Source organism: Malus domestica, chromosome 10, assembly GCF_042453785.1.
Source record: "Malus domestica chromosome 10, GDT2T_hap1".
Lineage (NCBI taxonomy): Eukaryota > Viridiplantae > Streptophyta > Magnoliopsida > Rosales > Rosaceae > Malus > Malus domestica.
The window spans coordinates 43,223,586-43,241,124 of NC_091670.1; the positions used below are offsets into that span (position 1 = coordinate 43,223,586).

A 17,539-nucleotide genomic window follows, 5' to 3' on the forward strand; every position below is an offset into this window, starting at 1 on the left:
GCTAACAATAATGTGATTCAATCAGCTGTTCATTCAATATTATTTTCTGTATTTTTAAACACGTTCAAAACATCTTAAGAGACGTGTAATGCCGATTATAAAAAAGGTCTTTCGTACGTAGATAATAATATGATTAAATTAGTCATCAAATTATTTTTTTTCACCACTTATAAATAATAAGGAAAACTAATAAAAATGGCTTGAAAATTTTGAGTTTTAACGATAAAGACAAAATAAAGGGTAAATAGATAGTATTAGATTTGATTTTTTAGTGTAAAAATATGATTTTTCTTTAAAGTAAGTAATACCGTGGACTTTTCGTTAAAACTCCCTTATAATATGACAAATTACGTTAAAACTCCCCTTAAGGAAGAGTGAAAAAGAGACAGAGAGCGCACAATAGTTCGTACATAGGGCTAATGGGATGCGAACACGTTGATATTGGAAGGTTGATTTCATGCTATGGTGGACAAAAGTTTTTGTTGTACCCGTAATTCAAAGTACACCATCTCTAGTGTGATCGGAATACGAAGTGGTATACAACGTATCACTATAAAAATGGTGAGATATATATGTTAAAAAATTAATATCTTAAAAAATATAATTTTTCACTACTTATATAGATACACTCGTGTTCTGGTAATAAGGAAAATTTTCTTGTATAAGAGATGAGAAGTTTTATTTTGTAAGCTATTAATTTTTCAACTCAAGTAACTCATCATTTTTACAATAACACGTGATATGTTACTTCATATTCTAAATACATTGAAAATTTTCTCGCTATAATAATTGAGGGTTGTCGTTACGAAGATTGTGACTTTCTGACGATCGCCAATAGTTGCAATTTCTTGCATGTGCATGTGGTGGCTTTAATTCACCCACCTCACCTTCCATACTTTCCAACTTCTTGCCAATATTATTTTAAGTAAATGATTAATTATGATTCCATTATTAAAATAAAATTACATCCCAAGTTAAATATAATGTTAAAGTTCACAGAGTTTGTTGGATAGGAGGGCTGCCAATATTATTTCAAGATCGTCAAAATAATTGAGAAAAAAACTATATTTTAAGGTCAATAGTTAGGTCAAGTGCAATTATGGACCATAAGTAAGACGTTTTGTTAATTCAAACCGATGAAGACACGTCTAGTACTTAGGATCACGACTTCGATGCAATTGATACGTCATCATTTTAGAACCAGGGGTTTCGATTTGCCGGCATTCGTACATACATGACGGATCACATATATGGCATACCGTACTTAGGGATGGTTTGGCAGTGAGGTGTTTAAAAAAAAAAACTCTTATGAAAAAAAACTGTGAGGATTTTAGGTGTTTGGTAAATTGAAAAAAAAAAGAGCTTATTTTGGAAGCTGCTGTGAGAATAAGCTGAAATCAAAAGAAAAAGCTGAAGCTGTTATTTGCAGCTTTGGAAAACTGGTTTTTTTTTCAAAGCACACATAACTACAGTGCTTCTTTAATGAAAAGACCCACTATCAGACTGTTTTTTTTTTTCGAAAGTACTTTTACAAAAAAGTTTACCAAACACCTTGCTGATTTATTTCACATCCGCTTATTCTCACAACAGTTTTTTTTCAAAACACAACAATACCAAACTAGCCCTTAGGATAACGACTTCGATGTAATTGAATGTAATAACTTATTCCCTGCAATGTACTGGAGAGAGAATGGAATCTGGATGATCAAAATTCAAAAAGCGTGGGCTCCAGATGACAAAAGTTAGCATATTCCCGCTCAGACACTGATAAAACCATGCAACCAATAACCATATTTTATCGTCTTAGTGCACTGTACAAGGGATTAATCAGTTGTGTCCATACATATATAACACATGAAAGTTAACATATTTCCGCTCATCTATCTTATTTGTAGAAGAGATGTAAATGTTTCTATTCGATTTTTAATAGATTTCTCTTCTTCTTGAGTAGAGAAACATAAAGAGTGAGGTTCTGAACATTTTGATCCCGTAAAAATCTGAATGATGTTGTTGTGTCCCATATATTTGAGTAGATAAACATAAAGAGTGAGGCTCTGTACATTTTGATCCCGTTAAAATCTGAATGGTGTTGTTGTGTCCCATATATTGGTCTCATTTGAAAAGAAGAAGTTGATATTGCAATTCAATTCAGCAGCTGAAGGGAAAAAGTTTCATAGAGAGCAAAAATATCTTTCCCGACACGAGTCCAACTCAAACCCCAAGGTTGCTAGGGGTGGCTATGCTGGGCAACTAGGCAACTGAGTGAGCCTACCAAAGTGTATAGTCTCGCCTACTATCACAGATATCATATATGAGAAGTAGATGGGGAAGTTATTTCGGGCTTCTGTGTAGTCAGGGTTTCGGCTTAATGCCCCTTTAAATTTCGTTTTCTGTTGGCACATTTCATCTATCAAGTTGCAAAGGACCACTTTCCAATATATATAATGCATGTTCCACCATCAATTATTCCAGTGAGATTGTACCGGCGAAATATCGGTGCAAATAAAGCACTCCAGGTGATCCAATTTGTAGTCGTCAGTTTGATCAAGACCAGTGAGCCAATGTTATGAATTGTGATCGAAGAATTGACCGAATTAGGGCACAAACTTGGGGCTGAAGAATCTGCAAAAGATAGCTGTGATGTAGAATCAGAGAGAGGCGGATGAGAGACCGCCATTGTTGGTAGCGTAGAGAGAACACAGAGAATGCAGGGAGACGAAGGATCGTCAAAGGTCGTTAAACACCGGCGATAGATACCATGTTAAAGTTCAGAGAGATCCAGTAAGAAAGATAGAGAGAAGAGAGAAATGAAATTGTAATTTCTATTGCTTGAATAATGTTACACTTTTGGTATATATACCATCATTTACATATAGGATAACTACCTAACTTATTAACTAAGTAAGGTATAACAAACTTCTCACAGCAACTCTAACAACACTTACATAGCATCATTTACATTACTACCCTTAACACATGTGTCATGGAATTATCACAAGCTTTTGCTTTCAGGATTCTAATTAGATATCCGAATCACCTTTTGATCCATATAAATCTCAGCGGCTTTCGCCTTCCCTTCTTTCTTCTTTCCCCTTCGTAGTTTTTGTATCTGTATGTATATATGTGTCTGCCGCGCGCACGTGTGTGTGTGTAACATATAACTAAACTCATTTGGGCTATATATTCGTGTGAATCACATAATGCCATAAATAGAAAATTTTAATTGATTGGTAATTGTGTGAGTTGAGTCTTTAGTGCTACTTTGATCAGCTGGTTAGTCTAATGCCTGCTTTGGTTTTGTTTTTGGTAAATAGGTAGCTGTTAGGGTTTGCAAACAGACTTTGGCAAACAAACGATTTCCCAACTGTTAATGTTGGATATATGTCAACAATCAGTGATTTAATTATATATATGCTAATAAACAATAAATGCGAATATAAAATTCATTGAACAGAGTATGAACAATGAAATAAATTTAAACAGAAAAATTGAAGATCGAGGCTTGCGTACCGCAATGTCCTTGAAACAGAAATTTTGTCCCTACTCAGTGCTTGTAGTTCTACGGACGTCTGCTTCACCAGGATTCAACGATCAAGTTAGAATTCCAGCACCGGAAAACTTAACTTCCGGCGAATTTCTGTGTGGTTCTCTTAGAAAGGATGTTTGTGATTGCAGAAGAAGAATATTGATTTGCTGTGTCCTAAATGCCATGCAGATGGATGTATATATAATAGAAGGATGCCTGTTCGCAACAGGTATGAGAATGAGATGTGTCTGTTGGAAGACATCTTCTCCAGATGGATGTTTTGCTCTGTGTTCTTTCTGAACTATTCAGACTTCATTTGAAAGGATGAGTCTGTTGGTAAATAAAAAAATAATAATTAATTAAATTAAAAATTAATTAAAAATAATTAATTAAATCCGAAAATAATTAATTAAATAATTTAATTATTAGAGCCCAAGCCCAAGGCCCATCTTTTGATAATTAATTATATATTATCATGCACACTTATATTAATTATCTATATATATATATATTAATTATAATTAATTACCAATTAATTAGTGCACCCCAAAGCCTAACCCCAAGGGTGATCCCATACCCCAAAGCCCAATTCCAAGGGTGAGCCCATTTTTATTCTCCAGGCCTATTACTCCAATCACTTTCTATAAATGACAAAGCCTTATAAAGTGATAAAATATTGTGGGAATGGCTAATGTGGGACAAAGAAATTTCTACTCAAACTACTCAAATTTCCAACCGTTAGTTTGCATGTTTAAATGGATTATATACTGAATCACTGATACAAAAGTATTCTAACTTGTATTTATTCATTTCTTTCATATAGAATTGGTTAAATACAGTGAGTGCATGAGATTCTTTGATGATTGATTGGGTGCCAAGTGCCAATTTGGTTACATGAAGAAAGGCCTTCCCTCTCCAAATACCAATCACCTTTTCTTTCTTTCTTTTCTTCTGGTTAATTTATTACTACTTGCATATTTTTTGATCGAATGCTCCTAATTTCATGATCATTTCATGGAGAAATACATGACGATAATGTTTATCATCACAATTCACAGAGGACGCGGAAAGACTTTCAAAGAGTCACAGATGCTGATGGCCTTCCATGAGATGGGTCCCGCTGGATTCCACCTCCTCTTTCCAGATGCTGATGGCCTTTCCGGGTTCCCACTTCCCAGCCCGACCCTGATGTTGATCTGGGCTTTTAGTCCACATGATAATCACTTGGGTGCTTGGAATCCAAAACCCTGGGGACCGCTTGGGCTCCATCTTATATTTCTGGCTAGCAATGCACACAAATATACAGAACCTACCAAGCGAGTGAGAAAGGGAAGAGCTGTCAGCTGTGACAGCCTCATTTTCCTCCTCCACATAATCGTTTTTCTTATTCTTTATCTTTTTCTTGTGCTGATCGATCGAGAGAACATAATGCTTTTTTCTTTTGTCTTTGTTCATTATAATCTAGTCATCTTTCGAAACATAATAATCAATCTCAATTATTCATCTAAAACTATTATTTACTCGTGAAAGCAGAGAAAAATTAAATTGATTCCTAAATAATACATTTCATATAGTGTGCGTTAAACTCCAATAAATGTGTATGTATATCATTGGTAAGTGATTTTGCACTCTGTTTATTTTTCCTCACACTTCATTTTCTAGACTTAGATTTTAGGTTAAAATTTTTAATTTTTAATTTAGAAAATTTAGGTTTTAACCCAGAAAAAAAAAATTTCCTCCAACCTTTATGGATTAAATTTTTAGCCCAAAAATATTGAAAAATAAATTTAGGATAATTTTTTACTTAAAGTAACTTTTCCAAAAAAAAAAAAAAGTAGACTATCCTATCTTAATTTGTAACCGACACCATGAAACTAGTGAAACACTCTGAAGGAATATGAAACACATAAATTTTTTTATTACTTTAGCTATTAGATTTAAATTTGGATCATTATATTTTTTTTTACTGTTAAATTTGATCATATTAGATCTTAACTGTTGATTTCAATGAATTTATAATTAAAAAGGTAAAAAAAAACATATATATGGTGGGCCAATCTCACTTACCCGGAGGGAATCCTGGGCTATATTTGCCCTAGAAATGAATTTTTGGTTAAAAATCATATTTGCCCCAATAGTTGAAGCAAGTTGGGATAAATTTAGAACCTAAAATTTACACTAAAGGTTAAAGATGGTCCTAGGTTGGCTGGAATAGGATCCTCTCCAGATTCTTTTTGTGGGGATCTGGATGATCAATCAATTGATTACGTTCATCGTATATCGTGCAGTTAGAAATCATTTTGAATTTAAAATAGAATATAAATAGTACTTAACGAAAATTAATGTATGATAAACAGACACGATTAATTGATTTACAAATCCCTACAAAAAAGATCCGAAGAGAATCTTGGTCTAGGTTGGCTAATCCTTTGCCTTTATGGTTGGTTTGGTATTGTTGTGCTTTGAAAAAAAAAAACTGTTTCTGTTGTGTTGTGAGAAGGCTGTGAAATAAAGCTATAGAGTGTTTGGTAAACTTTTTTTGTAAAAATGTTTTTGAAAAAAAAAAGTCGTATTATAGTGTTTGGTAAACTTTTATGTAAAACAGATGTGAAAAAAAAGCCGGGTTTTCAAAGCTGGATTTTGCAGCTTCTTGTTTTTGGCTTTTTTTTCACCCAAAACTATGAAAAAAAACTGAAGCTGAATGTTTACCAAACACAAATTTTTTTTTTTATATCAGTTTTTTTCAGAATTACCTCAGTACCAAACCAGGCCTTAGTGACGCAAGACAACATATGTTTATACATATAATCATTAATCACACTGCCTTGACCCCTTAGTCTAGAGTCTTGTCCTTTTATTAAGTACCTCAAAACTTTCCTTTGAAAAATCAGATCGTATCATAACCCAATGCTTTATCGTCCATGTCTGCTAAAGAGGGCAATTGAATGATTGAATTTATGATATTTTAACGAAAAACCTGCGATACTATTCACTTTAACGAAAAACTATATTTTTATACTAAAAAGTCAAACTTAATACTATTCATTTTATTATTTATTTTATTTTTATCGTTAAAACTCAAAATTTTCAAATCATTTTCATTAATTTTCCTTTGATTTTTTTACCGATCCAATGAATAAACAGAGGTATTTTACGTACAACGTAAACATTTAACGAAAAGATAATCCTTCCACCCTTGTCTCGTTACCATCTTTTCACCTTTTCTCTGGGTAAAATGATTTTTGTCCCTACCTTGCCTTTAATACCAACAGCACTATAGGTGGGTTTGGTATTGCTGTGTTTTGAAAAAAAAAAGTTGATACCAACAGCACTATAGGTGGGTTTGGTATTGCTGTGTTTTGAAAAAAAAAAGTTTTTTTCTAATGCTGTGAGAATAAGCAGCAGAGTGTTTGGTAAATTTTTTTGTAAATGTGCTTTTGAAAAAAGAGAAAGTATTATAGTGTTTGGTAAACTTTTATGTAAAACAGATGTGAAAAAAAGCCAGTTTTTCAAAGCTGGGTTTTGCAGCTTTGTGTTTTTGGCTTTTTTCATCCAAAACTGTGAAAAAAATTGAAGCTGAATGTTTACCCAACACAAAAAAGCTCACAGCTTTTTTTGATATCCATTTTTTTCAGAATCACTTCAGTACCAAACCAGGCCTATGAAAGACCATGCAGGTCATTTCGAAGGAAAACGGGGGCAATTTGTGAGAAGCTGAGTTAGCATTAAACAAATCCACGTCAGACACGTAGAATTCTCACTTAACTTAAAGGATAATGCTATTTTTACTACAATTTTATACCACATTTCTTTACCATCTTAAGCGGCAGATGAGTTGAATAAGCTACATCATTTAATTTCAATCTTTTTATTAATTAAAACATTTAAATAATTTTAGGTGGCAAAAGAAAACTCCTCGTATACCACAATCATTATTTAATTAACAATCATTTTATTAATTATTGATTAACATTTTGAAATTAAATGCTAATTAATTTAGATGATCTGACTGTCCATATTATATGTCACCTAGGGCGGTATACAATTGTGGTACAAAAATTACATTATTGTAACTTAAACAATAATGTTATTTGTGGAGCAAAAAATATTCATTAGGCGACACGTGGACTTTTAGACAGAAGATGACAGAAATACCCTTGAGGCATATCGGGATTCCTACGCGCGAGCAGTGGGCAATCATCTTTCAACCAAGTCAAAAGTGCCCAAAATAGGTAACAATTTAAAACCTATTTCACCAAATCCTTTCTATAAGGTAATTCCCAAAATCTAATTTATTCCATATGTTCTATATTCCATTATTTAGCCAATAAATTAACTAAATAATATATTCCTTTCATATTTCCTGAAATTGACTAATTAAGGGATTAATTACCTAACCAATCCCTTAATTATCAATTAAACCACCAAATTATAACAAACAAACTTACCAAAAGCCGGTTACCCACTAGAGTCGGCCATGCCTTTTATTTTCTGTTTTTTGCTACCATTTTCTTCCCCTTTTATGACATTCAAATAGCTAGTTAATTAGGTTATGATTATTTGCTAATTAACTAGCCAATTATTTTCATAACTCCCCAAAATAACTAGCCCATTATCTCCATCACCCCCCAAAATAAATCACCCTAGGCTTAAAGGCCGGCCACCCTTTCCTCTCCTATAAATTGGTTCCCATTTTCACCAAACACTAATTCCAATACTCTTGCAAAAATCCCAAAATTCTCTAAACACTATTTCTCTCTAAATTCTAACTTTGACATCGAAGGTTCTTCGGCCAAAGCCCCCCAATTCATCGTGGGCCCGTGAGACTTGTGGCCATAACCAAAGGTGTTATTTATTTTGTAGGTGCAATTTTGTCCAAGATCAAGGAGGAAGAAATTTGCATCCACATTATTCATATCATGTTTTTGTACCACATTTTCATACCGCCCGATGTGGTATTTGATGTGGACAACCACATCATTTGAATTAATTAGATTTTTAAATTTAGTTTATTATTTAATAAATTAATAATTAAGAAAAACTAGTTAATTAAATGATGATTGTGGTATACGATGAATTTTTCTCCTTCATTTCCTTGAATTTTGCAAATTTTTCAAATTTGTAGCTGTTCATATCGGATACCACCTAAGATGATATTAAAAAGATATACGAATAACATTACTGTAACTTAAATGTTTTTCTGCTTCCTTCCCCACACCCCTGAAAGGAGAGAGAAGAGAGTGACCAAGAGCCAGAGGAAAAGGAGTGAGATAAAAAAAAATAAAAGAGAGTGAATATATATACTCTGTCTACTCTTTCATCACTATTTGTTTCCAGATTGCACGACGTACTTAAATCCATCTTCATTCAAACTTCTGAAGAAAAGTGCTTTCAGAATTAGCAAGAAAAATGGGCGAAGTAAGCATTTGGGCGACACTTAGTTTTATTTACTAGCTTTCTGTATATGTTTATGTTGTTTGAACAGTGTTGTGTTTTTTCAGATCTTGGTCTAGTATTTCAAACCATGTTCAATATTCTTCTTGTTGGTTTCTTGTGTATTTATACCTTAATTTGTTTGGGTAGAACAAGGATTAGTTTCATGTATATATTAACTGGCATTTTATAAGTTTTCCTGGTTGATTTTTGTATTGATATATTTTGTGTGGAAACATATTAAAGGAGAAGAAAGAGAAAGAGGAAGAGAAGAAGGAAGAAAGCAAAGATGAAAAGAAAGAAGAAGAGAAAAAGGAAGAAAAGAAAGAAGAGCCTCCGGAGATTGTACTCAAGGTCGATATGCATTGTGAAGCTTGCGCAAGGAAAGTTGCTCGAGCCTTGAAGGGTTTTGAAGGTAAACTTGGTATTTTCCTTATTATTAATTTTATTACTTCCGTCCTTAATTTTTGAATTCTGACCACCTCTCCCTCATCAGTTTTTTGAATTGTATAAGAATAAAACAAATTGAGCTAGGCAAATACATATAATTGAGTTTAAAAGTGCTTTTTATTTAGAGTAGTTCATGTTATTTAGCACGTTTTTCTTGAAGAAAATACTTTTATAGTGTATTTCTTTTCGTTCATATTTAATCACAAAGCAATTAAAAGGGTAGGAGGAGGGTTTAATTAGTGTTAGGAGTTTGAATTTGGAGTATTTAGTTTGAATTTTGAGTATTTGAATGTAATTAATCTGTGGTGGACGGTGGGTGCACTGCAGGAGTGGAGGATGTAACGACAGACAGCAAGGCGAGTAAGGTGGTGGTGAAAGGGAAGGCGGCAGACCCCATAAAGGTCTGCGAAAGATTACAAAGGAAAAGCGGCAAAAAAGTGGAGCTCATTTCACCTTTGCCTAAACCTCCCGTGGAGAAGGAGGAAGAACAAGTTAAGGAAGCCGACAAGGAAGAGAAAAAAGAGGAGGTAATTATTTCAAAACCTGCTTTCACAGTTTCACTCACTTTTTTTTTAAGAAAACTAATGAAGGGTATTTCAAAACTTTGAGTTTTAACGATAAGGATAAAATAAATGATAAAATGAATAAAGGATAAAATGAATATTAATAGGTTTGACTTTTTAGTGTAAAAATATAATTTTTCGTTAAAATAAACAGTACCATGAACTTTTCGTTAAAATTTTTTTTTTTTTTTTTCACGCACCGGGTCTCCACTCACCATAAGATTATCATTAATATAATTACTAATGAGACATTAACATAATCATATATATTTTAAACTACCCTCCGCGGCTTTACTCACGCGGCGCCACACCACGACACCAGGAAGGTCTCCCCTGCCAGCCTCTCTACTACTTGTGTTTTCTCCTGATACTGATTACAAAGCAACTTAAGTTTAAGATCAACTAATTAATTATTGAGAATGTTAAAGAGACCGTTCTCCAATTGGAACTTTTTATAAATTTTTTGTCACTTCATATTTTTTGTACAATGTTTCATATTGTTGGCACGAAAATTATGCCAAGAATATAAAATAGCGAATAGTCCAACTTTTAAAGAGTTGCATTTCTCTTCATTATTTTAGGATAAGAATCCTCTCCGAATCATTTATTGAGAATCTTAAGAATTCTCACATCTTATTAATTTATCATACATGCATTGTACAGTGTACAGTAGATTTTAATTAATTATTGTTTACGTTTAATTTTAAATAAAATAATTTAAAATCATTTATAAACGGATATAATGTTTGTAAGGATCCGGATGGAATTCAAATTCATTATTTAACGGTAAGGTATGGTCCTATGCATGGAGGGATGGGGTCGGCCAATCACAGTTCCCTAGCTAAGCTAAAATAGTGAATATCGTGTTTGAGTACTGACATGAAAGTTAATATTCAAAGTCAGGAAAAGGACACCCCCAACTCCACTCTACAATCCACATGCACATATCACGAGACCATTACTTTTTTTTTTTTTTTTTATTTTAATGAAAAACTTTCGGTACTGTTTAATTTAATGAAAAATCATATTTTTACACTTAAATGTCAATCCTGGTACTATTCACTTTATTCTTTATTTTGTCTTTATTTTTAAAACTCAAAGTTTTCAAACTATTTTTATTAGTTTATTTTTTTTGGACAAAGACCACTACTCACCGTTAGGAGAAAGATTTACAATGCATGTGACGCTGTGACGAGATTTACGATTATGTTTTCCAAGTCTTTGAAATGGCTTTTATAGTATTTAGCACGACATTTCACGGTCATGCACGTAATATGAAAGTTGTTTTTTCCAGAGCTGTTGAAGGTTGGGGAAATTAAAACCAAAAAAACTATATGCTTATATCCTTGAATTGGAGCGTGCTGTTTATGTATTTAACCAAAATTCTATAGGCATGTACTTTCACGTCACTAAATAGGTATTTTTTTGGAAACTACCCTATTTTACCAAAGAAAAAAGAGAACTTTAACGAAAAGCAACTGGTACTGTTTACTTTAACGAAAAACCATATTTTTACACTAAAAAGTCAATCATGGTACTATTCACTTTACCTTTTATTTTGTCCTTATATTAAAACTCAAAGTTTTCAAACCCTGTTTATTAGTTTTCTTAAGAAAAAATAGGATACAAACCCTACCAGACTAATAAAAAAGGACACTAACCCTACCAGACTCTGCAAGCTGTATGTTGTATACTTACAAACATAGGATACAGTGCAATTGGTACGGAACATGCTGCAACCCCACTTTAATGAAATGTATTGTTAAATACATGCACATAATTATTATATTTGGAGGCCCATTACATATGCCCTGCTATTAAGTCTTCAGGCTATGTATGATATAACAAATAAAATAAAGGAATTTTAATGGAAAGCTTTTGGTACTGTTTATTTTAACGAAAAATTATATTTTTACACTAAAAAATTAATCATGATACTATTTATTTTACCTTTTATTTTATTCTTATCGTTAAAACTCAAAGTTTTCAAATCATTTTCATTAGTTTTTCTTGAAATAAAAGAAATATGTGCTCCTCCGCTCCCAAAAGGGCCACACAGAATCAATACACATCTTCATACTGCATATGCAATATGCAGCATGCCATTGCCATGGTCGAGGCTGGTTGTCCTGTGTTTATACTGTGTTGCGTATTAGTATGTAATGAACCCCACTTTTTCACATTGGGAGTTACGTTTGTTGGCATCACACGTCCACCTTTTCCCTGATTGACATTGGAACCTTGGACCTTGGACTATAGTAGATCAACTTTACCAATGAAATAAACAAATCTACGGCCACAAGTCTACGTACGGCTACAGAAAAAAACGTAGTTAGGGCATCTCCAATGCATGGACTCAAATTTTAAATCTATATTTATCTATATATTTGGGCCCCTTAAAAGTGAGGGATATACGTATTTTGATTTTCTACTTCAATGGAATATGTGCATTACAGCATTAGAGATGCTTGGAGTCAAAACACAAATCCTATTTTCTTAGTTGAATGCAATTTTTCCTTGTTAAAATAGGCTCCACCAAGGATCCAAATCTTATATTGAAATCAAAACCTAAATATGAGTTCATGTTTGTTGGAGACGTTTTTGCCTTAGATCTCAAATATGTGATTTGAGTTCTTGCATCGGAGATAATGCTTAACCATTTAGTATAACCCGATCTTCTGCTAAAGAATCAATTATTTGGTGCAGATATATATTCATATTATTCACAATTGTATCTCTGACAAGTGACATATTATTTATACAATTCAACGATCTTTTGTCAGCCTCCTGCTGTTGTTTCAGTGGTATTGCAAGTTCGAATGCACTGCGATGCGTGCGCCCAAGTTCTACAGAAGCGAATTCGAAAGATCCAAGGTACTTGTATCATCATACATCACTCATTATAATCTTTCATTTTCCAAGCTCATGATATTTGTTTTAGTTCAATATATGTCTTCTTTACCACAGGCATTACGGATAGGATATATATGTTGAGATTGAAATCCATATTGATGAGAGGAGGGACCTTGTATGGACTTATAAGAGGTTGGGCTACTCCCCATATTTCCAATTGGTTTTATGGTGGAACCTCAACTTTCTTCATACAAAACAAATAGTTGTATTCAAATGAAAAAATGGATCACTCATTGTGTTCCTTACATGTTAAGGATTTAATCTGGGGTATGCATGGATTTTAAGGGCCGTCTAAATTGTTCAATCGTATTTTCTATTTGTGCCCAGATCAACATGAAAGATTTTTTAGGGTGCTTTTTAAACATTGTAGGTGTGGAGTCAGTGGAAACAGACGTAGGCAACAACAAGGTTGTAGTAAAAGGCGTGATGGACCCGGCGAAGCTTACGGAGGATGTGTATAAAAAAACCAGGAAGCAGGTTTCTGTTGTGAAGGAGGATGAGAAGAAAGACGAAAAGAAAGAAGACGAGAACAAGAAGGAAGGAGAGAAGAAAGAAGGGGAGGAAGACAAGCAGGGAGAGGACAACAAGGTCGATATAAAGCGAAGCGATTATTGGCCAACAAAGTACTACTCGGAATATTCATCGTTTCCCCACCCTCAAATTTTCAGTGATGAAAACCCTAATGCATGCTCTGTTATGTGACTGTTACATGTGCAGGCGACAAGACGCCTTCATGCATGCCTATATATATATATATGCAACTTAAGAAATGTTACTCTTACCACATTTTTCATATCATATTTGTATCATTGTTCTAATAAAGATGTGACCTATATATCTTGGTGACTTTATCTTTATTAGAAAGTATCAATATAGGATGGAAAATGTGATAAGTGTAATATCACTAAGCAATTTTCTACGTACATGTAGTAATTAATACAACTATTAATGATTGCAACTTATCTATTAATTAATAGTGTATGCATGCCATCTTGGGTATCAATCTTATATATGTAAGTTTACGTTGATCGAAGTTTGGATTATCTAGTCATGTAATAATGAGTTACTTAACCTAATTGTGAATTTTGGGGTGTGTACTTAAGTGACATACAAGTCATTAAGGAAGCTATATTGTAAAAATATTATAATCATAGGGTAATGCTAGAGAGACGAAACTATATTATAAAAATATTGTGTAAAACTGTGAAAGTAAATTAAAACTGAAACCTAAAACTAATTAATAAGAGTGTTCACTGCAATAAAAGTAAGAATATTATAATCATAGGGTAATGTTAGAGATACTAAATTTTTTAAACTAAATTTGCAAACTAAATGATGTGGTTATAAATTATTGGATTATTAACTAAATGTCGATTAACGTGTTTGATTCTTGTTGATGACATATCATATGGTTTACAAATTTAGTTGTAGATGATTGGATTATCCCAAATAGGACAATACTACACATTACAATTTACAAATATGTTCTCACATGAAAAATGCTGGTTTAATGAGACAAGATGAAAATTGGACATCAGGATGAACCAAAGAATGAAAGCTTACGTTATATTGGATTTGTCTTGCAAAAGAACTAATAATTAGATGGTGATCTTAATCATAGAATACAAGCTGGATGGATGAATCGCATGTTGTTTGATTGTCATATGCCACTAAGGTTAAATGAACAATTTTATAGGATGACAATAAGGCCATCAATTCTTTATGATACGGAATGTGAGGCAGTCAAAAAGCAACACCTACAAAACTGAGTATCCTAAAATGCAAATACTTCGTTAGATGTGTAAGCACACAAAAAAGTATAGTATTACGAACAACGATATTTGAGGTAAAGTATGAGTGACCGCAATTGAAGATAAGATGAGAGAAAATTGATCAAGATGGTTTGAACATATGAACCAAAGACCAACATATGCTCCGATTAGATGTGACTTTGAGAAACGGATAGCCAGAAAAAAAGGATAGGAGAAGACCTAAGAAGACTTGGAAATTAACTTAAAGAATACTTAAGGCTAATGGAAGATATGGCGTAAAACCCAATGCAGTAGCGTTTTATGATCCATATAACTAATACACATAGACTTTTTGAGACTTTGTTAATCCGTAAATGCTAAACGTCTAAGTTTCAAGTTATTTTGATTCAATCAAATGAACCCTACATTACATATTGAGAATCTTGATATTAAGGCATAAATTGACTCAAATCTAATGAACCGAGTGCTCTGTTATTCCTTCTCTTCTTATATATAACGCACGTCCAGAAGATCACAAGCCGTACCCATTGCAATTAGTGCTCTGTTATTCCTTCTCTTCTTATATATAACGCACGTCCAGAAGATCACAAGCCGTACCCATTGCTTGCAATGGAATGCTGTCCTGTAACACCTTTTGATTTTTAACTCGTGACTTGAGAGTAGGTTCATAAGTCTCCGTGTTTGACCTCCTTTTGCTAAATGTTAAAAGTGCCTGCTTAATGTTTTTCAAGAGGAAGGGTAAGAGTTGGTAGATAATGTGTTATTATATAAATAGTGATATATGTGTGTTAAAAAATTAATAATTTAAAAAATAATTTTTTTTATCATTTATATAAAAAAACGTAATTTATCACTCGTTTTCTGATAACAATAATAATGAGTGCCGAATGAGCCTCAGCTGCTGATTTTGGTCAGCACTAATGGTGTGTTTACGAAGTCGCGGTCCACTTGTGACTCTGGGATCTTCCACTCTTGGAGTCTCCCGTCTTTGTAAATCAACGGTTCGGAGTCTTCCGTCTGTAGCACGCCATCCCTGCTGAAAAAGCTTGGGCGTCCCTGATCGACTTGGTCCTTGCAAAAGTCTACTGCAGGCCCCGCCATGACCGCCACTCACCACGTATGAATGAAAGGGGGAAGGCTCTTTTATGCATGGGGAATGGATCATCTTTCATTCTTCTTTCTTCTGATGTGAAGCTCCCGATAAATTTTTGATTATGATGGGAATATCTGTGTTATATCATGTATTTTTATAAGTTGTGAGAAATTTTATTTTTAAATTATTAACTTTTTAATCATATATCTCATTATTTGTATATTATCATTTAACATATCACCTTATGTGCCGATTATACTAAAAATCTCTCGAAGCTCTCAACCAAAAACAGCTACGATTGGACCGTGTGTGTCTAGTCTTTTCATACACATACAAAATAAACTCTTTCGCCTTTATATGTATCATGTCTCATCTAATAACTTGTTGCCCGTCCAACTCAATGTGTTTGTTTCCTCACGGAACACCCTCTCCTACTTCTTCACATCTAACCCCCTTAGGCCTCATATTTTTACTTTTAATTAATATTCATTTACAAGCTAGTGAGCTAACATATATAGTTGTTACTCAAGCCAACCTAAGTGATCCAAAATAGTAAGAGCGTATTGAGCTATGCATTTGTGTTGTGTCATCTTCTTAATTGTAATATGATTTTAGGCTGAGAAATAACATGACTCATTTGATTGAATACACCATTTTGCCTCTTGTCCAAGTATAACTAGTTTCTTTCCAAAGGGAGATTAGTCAATATTTGTATAGACACAATATATACTTGTAGCCACAACAATGTGTCTACTACCTAGTTCGCACACAAATTCGAATATTATGTATTTGCTTATTTACCCTCGTCATTTTTTATTATTATATATAATAGCTTGGAATATCGTTTAGAAAGAAAAAAAACAACTAAAAAGTTTCATGTCAGCAGAGGTGGAGCACACAATCGTAACACGTCAGGTACTACTATGCCTTTGTGGGCCCGGTGTCCACACGGAAGGTATTATGTGAACTCAATTCTGACAGATCATGTATAAAGCCAAGGTGGCTTTTGGTCGGCACAAGACCATCGTGTGCAAGACGTCCGAGCACACGCGGTAAAGTTGCTGTGACCAACCAATTTTTACACTATTCCCCAATGAATTACATTTCACTCACTAATGTTACTATCTCACTCAGATACTGTAATTATAATATGTTAAATTATACATAAATAAATTTAATATGCACTTTAATGTCAACCAAATTTTTCGTGTTACTAAAAATATACTTAGCTACTCAATGTTTTAAAGAAAGTCACTTTATAATAATAATTTTTATAAGAAATTAAACATGTGATACAATATTTTGATGAATAGTGTCTCGGATGCTTTCAAGTTCAAAACTTTTTTTTTTTTTAAATTACAGTAATAGTTTTGAGTTAGAAAACACATGTGGATGATCATATAATTAATTTTTGGGGGGAGAGAGAGTCAGAGAGAGTTAGAAAACGTAGTCTATGTGAGTTAGAGAGGGAGAGAGGAGGAGAGAGAGCTGTGATGTGATATTATGGAGAGAAGGGAAAATGTTGTGTGTGAATTTCTTAGTGAAGGTGTGAGGAAGATGGGGTCAATATAAGGGGATGAGAAAAGAGAAGGAAAAGAAACAGATTTGACTGAAGAAAACTAAATTACTTTGATTTTCTTTTGCCTTAAAGTAAATAAGTCTAAATTTTCTGGTTATGATCAATTTGTTGGGGTAGCGATGGCGAAATAGTAGAGTTTTAAAAAGAAATCTGTATGAAAAGTCTTCATGACCAATTCAAGCCCCAAAATTCTATTAGACTCATATACTG

General features: G+C 33.3%; 1 protein-coding gene across 1 annotated transcript; it reads left to right on the forward strand.

Moving 5' to 3' along the window:
- Nucleotides 1-8,703: 8,703 nt before the first annotated feature.
- Nucleotides 8,704-13,961, forward strand: LOC103446913 (heavy metal-associated isoprenylated plant protein 7-like). The gene is made up of 5 exons (XM_029098870.2): nt 8,704-8,944; nt 9,206-9,374; nt 9,737-9,936; nt 12,756-12,846; nt 13,256-13,961. The coding sequence occupies exons 1-5, from the start codon at nt 8,936-8,938 to the stop codon at nt 13,585-13,587; spliced, it is 801 nt and encodes a 266-aa protein (XP_028954703.2). The 5' UTR covers nt 8,704-8,935; the 3' UTR covers nt 13,588-13,961.
- Nucleotides 13,962-17,539: the final 3,578 nt, after the last annotated feature.

Bases quoted from the DNA above. Each gene is read 5' to 3' on its own strand.
- LOC103446913 (XM_029098870.2), top strand. The intron at 9,375-9,736 runs GTAAACTTGGTA...GGTGCACTGCAG, and splicing joins AGCCTTGAAGGGTTTTGAAG to GAGTGGAGGATGTAACGACA. The intron at 12,847-13,255 runs GTACTTGTATCA...TAAACATTGTAG, and splicing joins GCGAATTCGAAAGATCCAAG to GTGTGGAGTCAGTGGAAACA.